We start from the raw sequence: 16,230 nt of genomic DNA, 5'->3' as shown, positions 1-16,230 counted from the left end.
TTGCTATTTTGGATGGCATCTTCCTCACCCTAGGCCATTTTTTTTTCAATAAATGCATCATTTCTTACAAATGGCACAGGAAGCTCTACAAAGGTTGTCAAGTATGTCAAGCAAGCAGGAAGAGGATTCTCACCAACACATTCAAGCCTGCTGGAGTCATAGAAATATCCAACATGGCAGAAGCAAGTGTATCCTGGTACTGTGTTCACACAATGTCCATTACGACAGACCTCAGAGCCAAACATTTCACATTCATCAGCATCTATGGGGAGGAAAAACCCTCAATAAGTATTTTTTAAAAAGATATATATTTTTGGAATAAACAGCAAAAGGGTGATTAGAACTTTGATTTTGGAAAGTTACAAATGGACTAAGGGTCCAGATGGATTTGAAATAAGATTTTGGAATTAATTGTAAGAATCCTTCCTGTGGGAAAATGCTTTTGTTTTGCATTCTGTTAAAAAAAAAAACATGATAGGATGAGACTTTGAAGGTTGGACACTAGAGGGAACCAGAAGGAACTAAAGATTAAAATTAAAGGAGATACTGAAATGTGACTTTCTAATACAAAATGAAGCAAAACATTTTAACATTGGACATATTGAAGGATATTTTTGAACAGTGGACCAGAAGCTAATTTTAAAAGTGTCTGCTTCTATAGAACAGATTGTGTTTAAAAGATGTTACAAAAGAGGAACATGTTTTACCTGAAAAGATTGAGACTGATCTGAAAGTGGATTTAAAAATGACAGGCTAGAAGAATGATATGGAAAAAGATGCTACACATGACATACAAAAGAAACGAGCTGTTGTCTTAATAATTAAAAGGAATATACAAATAACAAACCAAGAGAGTGACCTAGATAATTTTTTAATATTTTTTCTATATTTTCTATATGTCTATAAATTTTCTATATTGGATTTACAAAAGAGGCTTCTTAAAGTTTTGAAGAATTTTGTGAGAAGGCACGAAGAAAAAATGAAAAGAAATCAAGTTCTAGGACATTATTTGAAGGGACTAAATATCAAGATTGTTAAAAGTAAAAGGGAGGAATATAAAGTTGGTTTATTTGATCAAGGTTAAAATAGATATGTTGTTATCTCTGGTAACCCTTAATGGACTTTTGCTGATTAGGACTGAATGACTAGGTTTTAAGAGATGAGATATGGGAAGAAGAGATCATTGTTTTTACTTGTGATGAAGGGGGAAGTCATTTCTTTATATATTTCTTTTCTTTTGTTTACTATATTCTCATTTTTTCTTTCTTTTCTATTTTTCTTTCTATTTTTTCTTTTTATTCTTTTATTTTTTTAATTTGTACTTGTTTTTATCTTTGTAATTGCAATTTTTAATAAAACTACTATTTAAAAAGTATGAAAGAAAGAAAGAAAGAAAGAAAGAAAGAAAGAAAGAAAGAAAGAAAGAAAGAAAGAAAGAAAGAAAGAAAGAAAGAAAGAAAGAATCTCTAGAACACTCTTTTCACACTAAAATCTCTGGTGGGAAACTTTTCTATTTGTAACAAAGCCCTGCCTGTTAAAGTCAATTCTGAATACTAAAAGATGTATGTATGTATGTATATAAAAAAGTCCACTGATTTGCATCGATATAAACACTGTGAAGTGAGCTGGACTTACTGTTTGATCACTGGCATTTCTCTGAAGTTTTTTTTTTTAATAAATTTTTTATTTTTTACAACAAACACAAACAAACAAGAGCGTAAAAAACATAAAAACCATCTTCCATTTTAAACCGTGTGTCAACCAGTTACCAATCATTTGTGCCATCCTTTCATAGTCTTCACTCACCATTTATATAGAGTCTCATATTATCTATCCAACACATAACATTTCTCTGAAGTTTTTATAGCTGTACCAAAGTCATAATTCAACATGAGAATTGTTTATTGTTTTCTGATAATTTCTTATACAAAGCATACGTTTGGCTGATTATTTGGGTATGAAACACTTGAGTGAATGAAATATTTCTTCTAAAACATAAGCCACCCCTCCCATTCAGTCTGAGCTTCAAAAAGCTGGGGCATTTATTGAAATTAGACAAAGAGGTACCTGTGTAAGATGTCTGTCCAAAAATCAGTGTTCCTTCTACAGGAATATAGCCCTTCCCACTGGGACAAATCTCAATATATTCCACTGCCAAAAAAAAAAAAAAAAGACAAGAGGAAGAAGAATAAGCAAACCAAATACAGAAGAAGAGAGAGAGAGAAAAAAAAGAAGCATGTTACTATAGCATATAACTGAGATACGATGATCATGGTATCTCCAAGATCAGTGGCCCTGTTCAGGGTAACTCTGTCCCTCCTGGTAAGGAGGGGCCATGGGAACATTTGCAGGGCTGCTGAGAGGGCTTCTGTAGACATCAGTCAGATAAAGTCACTCGGATTTGCTCAGAGCCTGAATCTGACTGTACAGGTCCTATGGCAGTGCCTGAGGCGTGGTTATGCCCAGTTACCTAGGAAAATTTCGAGCCTAACAGCCCTGATGAAGTGTGCAGGATCCTTGGAGCTGTGAGTTTGGCCACCTGTGTTTTAGATCCCTATCCATCCTGGTTGATTAAGGTCTCCTGGGAGGTAACATGAAGAACATAAGCAGTGTCAACCAGAGTAACCTCTGGTTGTAGTATTTTGGGGAAGAGAAAATAGCTTCTCCTTGTCTACTTTATCCACACCATGCATAATTTTGTACACCTCAATCATGCCCCTTCTCATACACCTCCTTTGTAGACTAAAAGCCCCAGATGCTGCAATGTTTCCCCATAGGGAAGCTGCTCCAGCCCTTTGATCATCTTAGTTGCCTCCTCTGAACCTTCTCTGGCCCTACAATATCCTTTCTGAGGTGTGTTGACCAGAACAGCAAACAATATTCCAGAAGAGTTTGCACCATTGATTTATATAAGGGCATTATGATCTTGGCATCTCTATTTTCAATACTATTTCTTATGTAGTTGGATCCATGCATGGTGAATGCTTCTCTGTGGGAGGCAGTGGCTCTGTCTGCCTTGAAAGAGGTGGTTGTCTTCTACCTCAAGAGGCCACTACTAAACCCAATGGATCCGGACAATTTTTGTCCAGTTTCCAACCTTCCCTTCTTAGGGAAGGCTGTTCAGAAGGTAGTCAGCTTACAGCTCCAGAGGGCCCTGGAAGAAGCAAATTATCTGGACTCTGGTCAGTCAGGATTCAGGTCTGACTTGGACAACTTTATAGCTATACATATGGACACCGCCCAGAGTCACTCTGCAGTGAGATGGGTGGTGACAAATTTGAAATATAAATGAATATAAATAAATAAATATACATCCATATATATCCATATACGTATACACGCACACACACACATACACACAGAGAAAGCAAGCAATTAGGAAGTTCCTTTTTTCCTTTCCTTTCCTTTCCTTTCCTTTCCTTTCCTTTCCTTTCCTTTCCTTTCCTTTCCTTTCCTTTCCTTTCCTTTCCTTTCCTTTTTCCTTCCCATCCCTTCCCTTCCCTTCCCTTCCCTTCCCTTCCCTTCCCTTTTTTTTTTTTTTGTTCACATGCTTATTACTTAAAAAATAATGCAATATACCTGAGCCAATGACTGGGCACAGATATGTTTCACAATTATCTCCCCAGGCTGCTCCTTCAGTGCAGCAACATTCCTCTTTTGTGGTGTTATTGGCCAAGACACTGTCACACAATGGGACATCACTGATGTGATAATAGCACTCCTTCCGCTCTGCACTACCTGGATGTAAAGACGCAGGCCTTCCAGGTTCCCCTGAGATGAGATTAAAACATGTAACTGTATGTAACAGAGTCACACAGATAACATTCTGCTGGAGAAATAACCAGATCTCTGGAAATTCTAGGATGAAAGCAATCTATCAGAGCAAAGCATCCTGAGGATTTTATTGCACAATTAATTTTAGCAATATAACATATATTTCACAAACTCCAAATAGCTTCTTTGGAAAGTTGTCTTTCCAAACACAAATATAACACAATTCAGCATTGCCCGCATTATATTTTGTATCTGGAAATAGGAATTTCCCTCCAAATTACAAATGATTGCTTAAGGTGGAAAGGTTAGCCTCTCACCCATCCCCACAACCCACATTTCAAATGTTTTGTATTACTTTAAAATTGTCTTTGATGGCCATGTGTGCTAGAAGGCTCTCATCAGAACCCGTTAAAAAAAAAAAAAGAGTTGCAAACCTCATTGTTACTAAAGCCCATTCTGCAGTAAAATTAACTCTACTCCTCCAATATATTATATGGGGATGGACATCATATTACTGATGCCAGATCAGAGATTATGAGAATCTCACAGTGAGACCATTTGGTTGAGGACTACTTTTGAAGCATAAAGAAAAACTACTTGAATGCAACCTTCAAGTCACTGTCCATTCGTATGTTAACTGTTTTCAAATCTTGCCTTCACAAATGGGATTTAATATGCTCCTAGCTATTTTTATTCTCTCTGGACCAGAAGGTGATTGGTTAAATATCCCCATGGGACTATATATATAATAGAGTGGTTATGTAGATAAGAAATTCAGCTTATGGGCTCAATGAGATTAAACACTCTCAGATGTCTTAAAATGTTAAGAATTTTAGGCAATGCTTTATTTTACCCAGACCAATAAGAAGAACTTGGATTCTGTTACTAGAATTGTACCTCCAGTTGCCTGTTAAATCCTTACCTATGCCTGACCGGGGGCGGCATTCCCCAGCTTCTGTGTCATACTCCTCATGATCACTTGGACACAGGCACAGGAAGGCTCCTTCTACATTTTCACAAAGTGCAGTCCCACACACTGCAACCATCAGCTCACATTCATTTACATCTGGAAGAATTATAATACAGTTTCTCAATATGCCTGCTAAATGCATCCCTCCTATGCTTTTTGGACTCATCATCCCTGTTTTTCACCTAAGGCGTTAACTCCTCCATTTTATTTGTTCTTAAACACATTTCTGACTTTTCATAATGTCTAATTCTTAAAACTTAGAGCTATGACAGCAACACATACCCCTCCTGTAGTTCATGGGTTGCAGCCACTCATTCTGCTGGCTAAGCTCTTAATACAGAAATATGACCCCTAGGAATAAAGTAGCTGAAAGCAAATAGCTCAGGGCTTAGATCCATGAACAGGAAGAGGTGATAGGACAGGCAAATCTTTAAAAACTGTCAATAAATGATGGCCCAATTTTATTTTCTGTGGCTACAGAAATAGAACCTAAACCAATGAGTTCAAAATGTTAAAAAGGGGACTTAAAATAAACATTAGGAAGAGCTATCTTCCTGAGATATCTGAGAATGCTTCAGAAAGTGGTAGACACTTCTTTGACAGAAATCTTTAAGTAAAAGATATATGACTTTCTAACAAAGTTGTCCTTGTTGATTTCGTGCATCAACACAGGTTTAGATGTGATGATCTTCAAGGTTCTTCCAGCTCTAGGTTTCAGCACTCCTCTGAATTACATTTTTTCCCCAAGAAACTGCCACTCCAGCCCTGCTTTTATACAAATTCTCTACAACATGCATTTTAATGCATGGATTATGCTACAATCACATTTAGTATTTCTTTACAAAAAGAGCTAGATTTGAAGATTTATCCTGGCACTGTAGTACAAGGGTTCATCCATAAAGAACTTGAGAACAGAGAAGTTGGGATTTCAAATACAATTAACCAAACAAAAAAAATGTCAAACTTTAAGGGATCTTCCTCAACATGACTTTGATAGATATGTTGGAAAGGTGCCAGAATCCTGGACAAGGAGGCAATGTGGATCTATGAATGCTGAATGACTCTTACCAATGCAGTCATGGCTTGAAGGTGAGTTTTTATAGCCACGATCACACAGGCAATGGAATGACCCAACAGTGTTGTCACAGAAAGCATGGTTTCCACACAGGGTCTCATTGGCACATTCATCAATATCTGCATGACAGATAAATCAGCAAATCAGTACACAGTCCTTTTTAAGCAAGGCAAACCCTATTTTGCTTATTCATTTCAGACACATGCTAGCAAGAGGACTCATATTGACATCTTTGGCTCATATCAAAAGTCTGTGCAAGAATAAGGAAGAATGTCATGAACTCATTTTAGATACACATGACTTCAGTATCATCAGAGAGTGGACAATGCAGAGAGAAAGATAAAATATGGAGAATTAAGGAACTGAAAGAAAAAGTATTTAGAGCTAAGGTGCTGAGCTTTGGGCTCTGTGTATGCTATAATATAAGGGAAGTAACCCAATCCAAATTCTTAACAGCAGTGTTACATGTCTCTCAATGTGCATCAATTACTCTTCTCGTTCTGTAATCTTGCCCTCCCTCTACAGAGGTTTATTTGAGATTCTGCTTATTAAATATTGGTTATTCATAGCCAATATTTACAGAAGGAACCTTAGCACAGTTATTGTTCATAAATGTATTTCTCCTTGGAAGAAATGCATAGTCTTGGATCTAAATTATTGCAATCTCTCTCCCTTTTCTTGATGACACCAGGTCTTGAGAGAGCCACTTTAGAATTTGGACTTACAGTAAAGTCTTAATTATTATAATGGACTCTGTAATACACCTTTCACTTTACTTAATTATTTCACCAACGTTCTTTGTCTCACATAAATGAACATTCTCATTGTCCAGACCTAAAGTTTTGTCATCCATGGTTTTAGAGGAGAGGTTTATTAATATTCCATTCTGAGTTTCTTTGTGCCTTGGTTGGGCAGGGCAATCGAGACAATATCTCAAGTTTTGCTGAACTACCTTTTATATTGGTCTACAGAAATATCAAGGAAGGTTACAGATTTTGACTGATTGTGATTGCCATAAGTTTAACACTGAAAACATCTACCAATTAATTTACTGCTCTTCAGAAGTAGCATTTCCCACTTTATTAACTGTTTGGCTTTTTTCTTGTGCTAATTTCCCATTTTGGTTTTATTTGATTGTGTTGTACTGGTATTTTAGTCTTTGACCATAAATAAACTGCATGTATGGAGTTGAGAATAACATCAGAAATGGAAGTATTTACACTGTCCATTGCCATATGAATCAGTAGTAATAAATAGGAAAGAGAAAAAATTATGGGTCAATTCCCATCAAGCTGCTTTCTATTCTGGGTACTTTCATGCCTATGTCATCCACAGGAGATACACCTCTTTAATAAAATTCCTAAGAGAAAGAGCAAAACAACATACATTTTGTTAATCCATTCAAAAAAGAGACAATCCCAGCACAACTGAAACTACAGTCAGGTAATGTTTTTGTCTCTATACTGTAAAAACGTTTCTCCTTCTTTCCAAGATGGAATTCTGCCCTACAGAGGTTCTCCCTTGACCTTTACACACCCCAGAGTTCTCCCAAAAGAACCTACCAATGCATTCACCAAATGGTGTGCGATGGAAGCCAGGAGGACATCCCATAATGCAGTGGAATGAACCCAAGGTGTTCTGGCATTGCCATATGCCACAAGCAGCAGCCCCAAATTCTTTACATTCATCCACATCTGTCATCCATGGGAAGGCATTTTCAAAAGAATATATCAGAAGGTCAAAGTTTAATAAAGGATTTGACAGCAATAAGTTATAGGAAAAAAGGCAGCATTAAAGATACCTCAAAATACAAGATGAATCCTGACAAAAATGCACAAGCCCTGATGGCTAACATAGTTAACATACAATTACACTTAAACAGGAATAGGCAACTTGTGGCCCCCAAACCCATGTTTGTGGTCCCAGAGCAACATAGATTGTGCTATTAAAATACATCAAGCTTTATTTATTTATTATGTATTTATTTATCAAATTTGTCATTGCCCATCTCGTTAAATGACTCTGGGCAGTTTACAAAACAATTAAAATCAATTAAAATTACAAAATTACAATAAAAAATAAAAAATAAAAACATCCAAAATAATTGGCAATTACTCAAGGAGCGTCATCGAGGTGCTAGCCACCCCCAGGATTGGATAGAGTTGTTATCCCCCCATGCAAGCTGGCAGAGCCAGGTATTCAATTTTTTCCGGAAGGCCGGTAGGGTAGGGGCCTGCCGCACCTCTGGGGGGAGAATGTTCCAAATGGTGGGAGCAGCAGCAGAGAAGCCTCTCCTCCTGGGCCCCACTAGTCAACATTCTTTCGCTGACAGGACCCGCAACATGCCCTCTCTGCCTGACCGGGTGGGACAGGTTGATGTGACGGGGAAGTCAGTCCCTCAGGTAACCTGGACCCATGCCATGTAGGATTTAAAGGTGATAACCAACAGCTTGAATTGGACCCGGAAGCAGACTGGGACCCATTGCAGCTCATGTAGTAAAGGTGTTATATGTGCCGTTCTTGGGGCATTCAAAATTATCCATGTGGCTGCATTTTGGACCAGCTGTAGCTTCCAGATACTCTTCAAAGGTAGTCCCATGTAGAGCACATTGCAATAGTCTACCCGAGAGATGACCAGGGCATGAGTGACTGACAGGAGAGCCTCTTGATCCAGGAAGGGGTGTAACTGGTGTACCACACAAAGGTGGGCAAAGGCTCTCCTGGCCATGACTGCCACCTGCTCCTCAAGCAGGAGTCGTGAGTCCAGGAGGACCCCCAGATTACGCATTGGGCCCATCCGAGGCAGTGCAACCCCGTCCAAAACCAAAGATGGTAAATCCTTGGATACAGAGGAGCCTCCAATCCATAGCCACTCCATCTTACCTAGGTTCAGTTGAAGCCGGCTGCACCCCATCCAGACCCCCACAGCCTCCAGGCACTACAAAAGGTCACGGCATCACTCACCTCACCCGGGATGGAGATGTATAACTGGGTATCATCAACATATTGATGAGGTATACCTCATCCCATGGTGATGGATGATCTCACCCAGTGGTTTCATGTAGATGTTAAAAAGGAGCAAAGATAGTACCGAACCCTGGGGCACCTCACAAAGGAGGGGCCATGAGCTGGACCTCTCACCCCCAATCAACACTGATTGGGATCGACCTTGGAGGAAGAAAGAGAACCAGTGCAAAACTGTGCTGCCCACTCCCAACTCCCCAAGTCGACCCAAAAGGATACCATGGTTGACGGTACTGAAAGTGGTGAGAGGTCAAGAAGAACAAGGATGGATACACTACCCCCATCCCACTCCCACAATAAATCATCCATGAGTGCGACCAATGCCATTTCATCCCATATCCGGGCTTGAAACCTGACTGAAAAGGGTCCAGATAATCCGTTTCCTCCAGGATCCTCTGGAGCTGCAACGCCACCACCTTCTCAACTACCTTCCCTAAAAAGGGGAGATGGGAGACCGGATGAAAATTGTCCAGTATGGTGGAATCCAGTGATGGCTTCTTGAGGAGGGGGTGCACCAGTGCCTCCTTAAAGGCAGCTGGAAACACCCCCTCTCTCAAGGATGAATTCACCATTGCCTGGACCCACCCACATGTCACCAGCCGGGAAGCTTTAACTAGCCAGGAGGGACATGGATCTAATTGACAGGTGGTGGCTTTGACCATCTGGAGGAGCCTGTCCACTTCCTTAGGTTCAGCAGGATCAAACTGTTCCCAGATAACAGGGTAAGAATGTATCCTGGGCATCTCTATAGAACATGCCTCACACTTGGTATCCAACTGGAACTGGATCCAAGCAATTTTAACCTCCACATGCCTAGAAAACTCCTCTGCATGGCCCTGTAAGTGGGCTACTGAGCCCTCCTTTCCCAAAAGAGATCAGGTTATCTTGAACAGGGCCACCGGGTGACATTCTGTGGATGCAATAAGAGCAGGGAAATATTGACATTTCACTGCTCTTACTGCCACAAGGTAGGCCTTAATAGCGGCTCTAGCTTGTGTTCGGTCAGGTTTGGTCCTTGTTTTCCTCCAGCGGCGCTCTAGACGTCTTTTAACCCTTTTCAAAACCTTCAACTCCTCTGTAAACCATGGGGAATGTCAGGTTCGATGGGTCAAGAGAGGTCACACAGGCTTTGAAGCTGTTATTTGCATTTTGGGGAAGCACCATAAGAGACAATCCCACCATAGTCCAGAAAAAGTGGACACAGTGCCCACAAGAACTGGTATACCTGCCCAGTGTGATAATCTCACCTGAGTGGCAATGCCCCCTACAGTCCTCAGAAGCTGTAAGAAAAAGACCCCCCTTGTCACCAAAGTACAGTCCCAACCCAAAAAAATTGCCTGGCCCTGTAGCATAAGCACTGTATTTCTAAAGCCTGGGTGGTCAAAAGAGACAAACGGAAAATGAAAAAGAGGAACAACAACAACAACGAAAAGAACAAGCAATATTATTTCTGAGAAGACAAGCATTCTTGAAAGAACTGCTACATAGGAACAGGAATAAAAGAATAACATTTTCCTAGAAGTTGGAGGGCAGCTATGCAGTATGAAGTTACCTGCCTGCCCATGTGAAATGAGAACCAATGAAAATCAGTCCCTTGAAGCTGTTATTTTCATTAAGAAGAAATCCTGCCTTGACATACGGGAGAACCCTTCTCATGCCAATGGCAGTTTCAGGTGAACGGCTGCAAAGGGTTAAACTTCCATACCCCAGCTGCAACACCAATCATTATCAGCTCCATGCGAGTAGCTGATATTTATATTTTTTTTAAAATGTAGATATAAAATACAAAAATGCATCCAACAACTTGCCTAGCTTGATTCTGTTCTGTAGTCTTTCCTTTTTTTTTCAGAGGTCAGCTCTTACCTACACAGTCATCTGTTTCCTGCAAATGCTGGAAGCCAGTCTGACACAAGCACCTGTAAGATCCTTCTGTATTGAGGCACTGGCCATTCAAACACCGGGACTGATCGGCGCATTCATCCACATCTGCCGAATGTCACACAACATAAGGGCACAGAATAAGAAGCCAGACTTTAATGTGAAATAGTGTTGAAGTGGGACAGTAGAAAGCTAAGGACAGAAATAGGCAGGGAGGAATTCCTCTGGAGCTGATTCAAATGAATTCATCTGAGCCTAATTTGGAATGGACTAAATTACAGTAACTAATTTGAATTCAGGCCTTCTGATTCAACACCACAGCCTTTCCCTAAATTTGTCTCTGCAAATGGAAACAGGGTGTGAAAGTCTTATAGCGGTGGAGTAAGTCCATAATTGTGAATCTTATACTCTATCCTCATTCCCGCCAGTAGCTTATATGGTCTTCGTAGCATCATTCAGCCATTTTTTGAAGTGAGTCAAACCCATCCTCATTACTGTTATTTTGACACAACAAGGACTGGATGAGTCTAGAAGATGCTATAGGTGGCTACTAGGGAAATGATTTACATTAAGTTAATAAGTGGGAATTACATTTCCTGTATTTTAGTATCTGAAGCTTAGCTTGTCTGTGACAGAATCTAAATCTAAACTGGGAAGCTTCCAGAGTTTATAAGCCCTGTCTACCAACATGGTGCCTTACTTTAGTAATTTTTGGAAATGGGAACCTACACAAGCAAGGGCAGAGAGTAGGGTTGTGCAGTGACCTGGATTTGAAGGAGAAAAAGTCATTCAGAGTATGTGTGGATACACATATCATATTTTTCAGCACCTCCTTAAATCAAACACATCTTTTCCTTAGCTCACGGTGTGAGTCCCAGAAAAGTCATAGTGACATGCACTCTGATGTGCATGCTGAATCACCTTTTCCTCCTAAAATGCTGGATTGCTGCACAGTGTTAACAGAAAATATAGGCCTGGTGATGTTGAGTGGGAATGCATCTTTGAAGGACCTGGGACCAGCTTGGAAAGAACATAGGGAAAAGGGGGAAACCATCCTTGATTTTTTGCGGGGGGGGGGCAAAAAAATGTCCAAGAGAACAGAGAGATAGACAAAATGTAATTGTAGCTTCTAAGATCTTACCTTGGCAGCTGACTCCACCAGCAGCATTTGAGAAGCCAAGAGCACAAATGCAGAAATAAGATCCATGGCTGTTCAGGCATTCGCCATTGGGGCTGCAGATGCCACTATCCAGACACTCATTCTGGTCTATAGGAGGTAAAAATAGTTATAGGGAATTCATTCTGAAAAGCTGCTACTGATTATTCTTACTTAACGTCCATCAGCTCCTTAACACAGCCTTAAGTTGAGCAAAATATCTTTCTATCCAAACCAAGACCGTCTTCCTTATGGATCTTATGCTACTCACATCTAAAATATCTGGATAGGACATTAAATAATAGGAGGGAAATTGACATTGGAAAGTTTGGAAATACCTTTCTGAGAGTCTCTTCCAAAAATCTATTGTTGGAAAGATCTGTACATACATACATACATACATGCAAATCTTGAAGTCCATCACACATTCACTTAAAATTAAGAAACAGGTCCTCAGCCACAGAATTTATTTCAATATGAAAAATTGAACTTGCAGTCTTTTCCTGACAAAATCCATACCTGTTTCCTCCCTGTGCTTTCTAATTCTGGCAGCCTAACTTAAGTGGGCAGGGGGAATCCATATTATTATTGATGCTGATGTGTAACAGAACTTCTTACCAATCTAGTTCAACACACCGAGACACCTACTAAGAAATCCTGGGTGTACCTTCTGCCCACTCCTATTTTATACATGTTATCTGGGTCCCCAAAATTATGGGAGACTTTCTTATTCAATCAGATGGCTTCAATCTGCAGACCAGGGAGTGTGATAGTCACTATCAGATATATGCCACTCTTTTATTCTATTACACTGAAATATGAGAAGATAAGAAACACAAATATATCAGTCATACATTGTTTATACTATATATCTATAAAGGACAAGTTATCAATAATAATAGGTTACAAAAGCACAGAATTAAGAAGAACATAGAATAAAGACAGTACCCAAACCACAAGGTCACAAGAAGAAGCCAAATATTTACATAAGGAATTGGAAAGAAGAAGTAAGAAGGGGAAGCAGAAGATAATGTTGAATTCCAACTCCTCTATGTCAAAAGCATGTGAAAATAACTGGAATAATCCAGAGCCAACTGTTTAATTCACCTTGCTCTACTTGATACTCTCCAGATGTGAAACTCCAGCTCCCATACTGGGAGAGAATTCTGAAAATTGAAATCTCAACACATTTAGAGGACAACATTTTGGGAAAGGTTGGTTTAAAATATATAGGCGGGCACAAGTGTCTATTTAGACAATATTCAATATATTTGAAGCACATGTGATACAAATACAAGAGCACTTAGAAGGTGCTACTGTGCACTCCCCAACTACAAGATAGATTCTCCTCTTCTTTATTGGACAGACATGTTTTTTTTCCCTAGACACTAATGAGGCTAGATTGAACAAAGGCCATGTGAAACTCCCAAAACAAGTCTGCCTTTTTTTCCTCTTTGTTTACACTATTTCTGAAAATGTGGCTAAATTGATGAAGAATGGGCAAATTCATCCAGATGGGTAGCATAGGGCATACCTTCACATGTGGTCCCATTGACGAGTTCAAATCCCAGCTGACAATGACATGTGTAGGATCCTGGTGTGTTTACACACTCTCCTCCTAAGCAGTAAGTATTTGGGTATTCACATTCATTACTGTCTGTTCAAGGAAAGGAAGGAATGATCAATGGAAAGGAACAGCAGTTAAGGAAGAAAAATGTCATATAGGCACAAGCTTAATTTTTTTGTTTTTATTTTAAATGAAAGAAGAAAGCTAACCTACAGAGTATCAACGCTCAAGCTATTAACAGGGGAAAATTACGCATTCTGCTGTCCAGCTCATATTAAAAGCATACTGCAAATGCTTAAGAATATAACAGAGTACATTCTGTCCCTAAAGAAGTGCCGTCTATGCACCTTTCTTTGGTGTATATTTTAATGAGCTTTGGTCATCTTAAAACATATTGAACAAGGATCAGAGCACATACACACATCCCCATGACTATTCACTGCATTATATATTTACTCATGCTATCGCCAAGTTCTTCTAGCTCAAACAAAGAAAGGCAGTCAGCCTGAAAGGAGAATGCCATATTCTCCTGTAGGACACTCCAGGGTCCAAAGGTATTCATGCCTAATAATCTTACAGTACATATCTTTTATCCTGTAGTCTCTATTTCAGTTACAGAAACAGATCATGATATTATTAGCTAACAACAAAACAGAGTAGCATTCCTTAAATTTCCCCAAAGAATCTGATTTATACACAGAGACTTTTCCCACTATGTGTGCATCAGCCTATTCATAAATTAATATAAAGGACTTTTTTCTTTCCTCTTTAAGGGCACTTCATATACTGAAAAGAGGCAAGCCAGCTTGTGCCATTGCATAAATACCAACAAGTAGTTGCAATCATTCTCAGTTACCTAACAAGCATTCCAATGATATACAGTACACCAAATGTGCCAACAATATGTGGTTGCTCGGACTATTCTTTACATGCTTACTTAAAAATAGCTTAGCTATACATTTAAAATGTACTATATATAACACAGCTCTAAGAAACAGGGATGGTCTGTCAAAAACATTGCTAATATGCTTCATTTCCCATTTGTGCCCATTGTTAAGTAAACTGACTTAAATAACATATTTGTATAAAGTGACATGAATGTATACTAGCTTCATCTAGTACATAACAGATGCATGTTTTTGTGGTCATTCTTTCTTTCTGGTTTACTTGAGTTGTTTTAAGTATTAGGTGTTCCGAGTCTGCCACCAGACACACCCAATGTGGTAACTGTAAGGAAATACTTAAAACTAAAGTACCAGCTAGAATGCTAAACATTAACTTTATTGTCACTCTTAATTAGGAATGTAGCAATAGTCTCCTTTTGAATCCAACACCATCTATTGACTATACAGTTTTATACAATGAAGCACCTGCCAGTTTTTTCTCTCGGATGGAAATTCTTGGATAATGTATGCATTTGTAACACGTTTATCTCACTTCCACCTTAAAATGTCTGAGTGTATGACTATTTTTTTAAAGCATACACCTAAAAATATAATGTGTGAAGTAATCTCTAGTAAAATTACAATTTATGCAGTATTCTCTTCATGATAATACAACTCCATGATTATACAGCTGCGCTGTTTGCAAACACTCCAGAGAAAACAAATGTTTAAATAGGAATCTTGTTTATGCTTACTTAGAAGTTCCAAATATTTTATGGTTTCAGACCATTTGAAAAAATATATGTATTTTTCTTGTAAATGTGTACATTTCTAGTTTTGAACAATTGAATTCTCTATATTTTTATGAAACAACATCATTCAGATTATACAAAATGGGTGTGATTTTTTTAACTGCATAGTTTTCAGATTTATACTTGACATTTTTACATGTGTAAGACATGTCTGATTTATCAGAGAACAATTCTAAAATAGGAAACATATAAAAAAAACAAAATGTATTATCGAAAAAGGATATAGGCAATTATTTTATATAATAATCAATTTCCATAGTCCATTATTTCTCATTTTAGCTATATACAGAGAAATATCAGTTGTATATGTGGTACCAATAGAAGAGAATATATGTAGCTCAGGGTTGAACTGTGGAGACCTTGGAGTTCTCTGAGCTTGGTTGTTTTCTTGCAAACGTTTTGTTACCCGGCTAGGTAACATCTTCAGTGAACAACTTCAGTGCGCTTCAGTGCATTCTTTCTTTCTGGTTTACTTGAGTTGTTTTAAGTATTAGGTGTTCCAAGTCTGCCACCAGGCACACCCAATGTGGTAACTGGAAGGAAATACTTAAGATGCACTGAAGATGTTACCTAGCCAGGTAACGAAACGTTTGCAAGAAAACAGCCAAGCTCAGAGAACCCCAAGGACTCCATATTGTATATGGGGCACTCTTAACTGGGAAACTGCTGGAATTCCTGTTGAGAAAAGACTCCTCTTTAGAGTCCACATTTTTCTATTCTTACCTTTCCAAATCTAGTTCTTCAAAGCAGCAAGCAACAATAAAAAGCAATTAACCTTTGTTACTTTTCTTATTTCTAGCAAACTGATTTTAACTTATCCCTTTATGATTGTAAAATTTAGCTGCTTTTTAGCTGGTTTTCTGAGCAACTTTCTCAATTTATTTCACACTTTCTTTGTTATACTTTTTATTTTATAGTGGCATATTTACTTTACTGGCATCACAACCTAATTATTCTCTCATGGAAAATCTGTGGGAGGTTTTGATACTAAAAATCCAATCCAGCATTTCTTAAACTCTCTGTTGTCATGGTCCACTAAATGTTTAGAAAATGTGGGAACCAACCAATTAAACAAACTTCCCCTCATCTT

General features: G+C 38.7%; 1 protein-coding gene across 6 annotated transcripts in view; it reads right to left on the bottom strand.

Annotated features, from left to right (window-relative positions):
- The window catches only part of LTBP2 (latent transforming growth factor beta binding protein 2), a 121,280-nt gene that overhangs the window by 21,821 nt on the left and 83,229 nt on the right, over positions 1-16,230 (bottom strand). For all 6 annotated transcript variants that reach the window (XM_088145327.1, XM_088145330.1, XM_088145328.1 and 3 more), the window contains 9 exons: positions 13,412-13,534; positions 11,863-11,988; positions 10,707-10,829; positions 7,382-7,513; positions 5,813-5,938; positions 4,697-4,840; positions 3,580-3,771; positions 2,068-2,151; positions 134-262 (listed from right to left, as the gene is read on the bottom strand). In XM_088145327.1, coding sequence (XP_088001453.1) covers positions 134-262; positions 2,068-2,151; positions 3,580-3,771; positions 4,697-4,840; positions 5,813-5,938; positions 7,382-7,513; positions 10,707-10,829; positions 11,863-11,988; positions 13,412-13,534 — 1,179 coding nt within the window. The remainder of the gene's footprint in view (positions 1-133; positions 263-2,067; positions 2,152-3,579; positions 3,772-4,696; positions 4,841-5,812; positions 5,939-7,381; positions 7,514-10,706; positions 10,830-11,862; positions 11,989-13,411; positions 13,535-16,230) is intronic.

The sequence above is a fragment of the Python bivittatus genome, unplaced genomic scaffold, assembly GCF_059951505.1.
Source record: "Python bivittatus isolate LINGU-HERP-01145 unplaced genomic scaffold, Pbiv_v1 ctg000480_np1212, whole genome shotgun sequence".
Classification (NCBI taxonomy): Eukaryota; Metazoa; Chordata; class Lepidosauria; order Squamata; family Pythonidae; genus Python; species Python bivittatus.
This window is presented reverse-complemented; position numbering and strand designations above follow the sequence as displayed.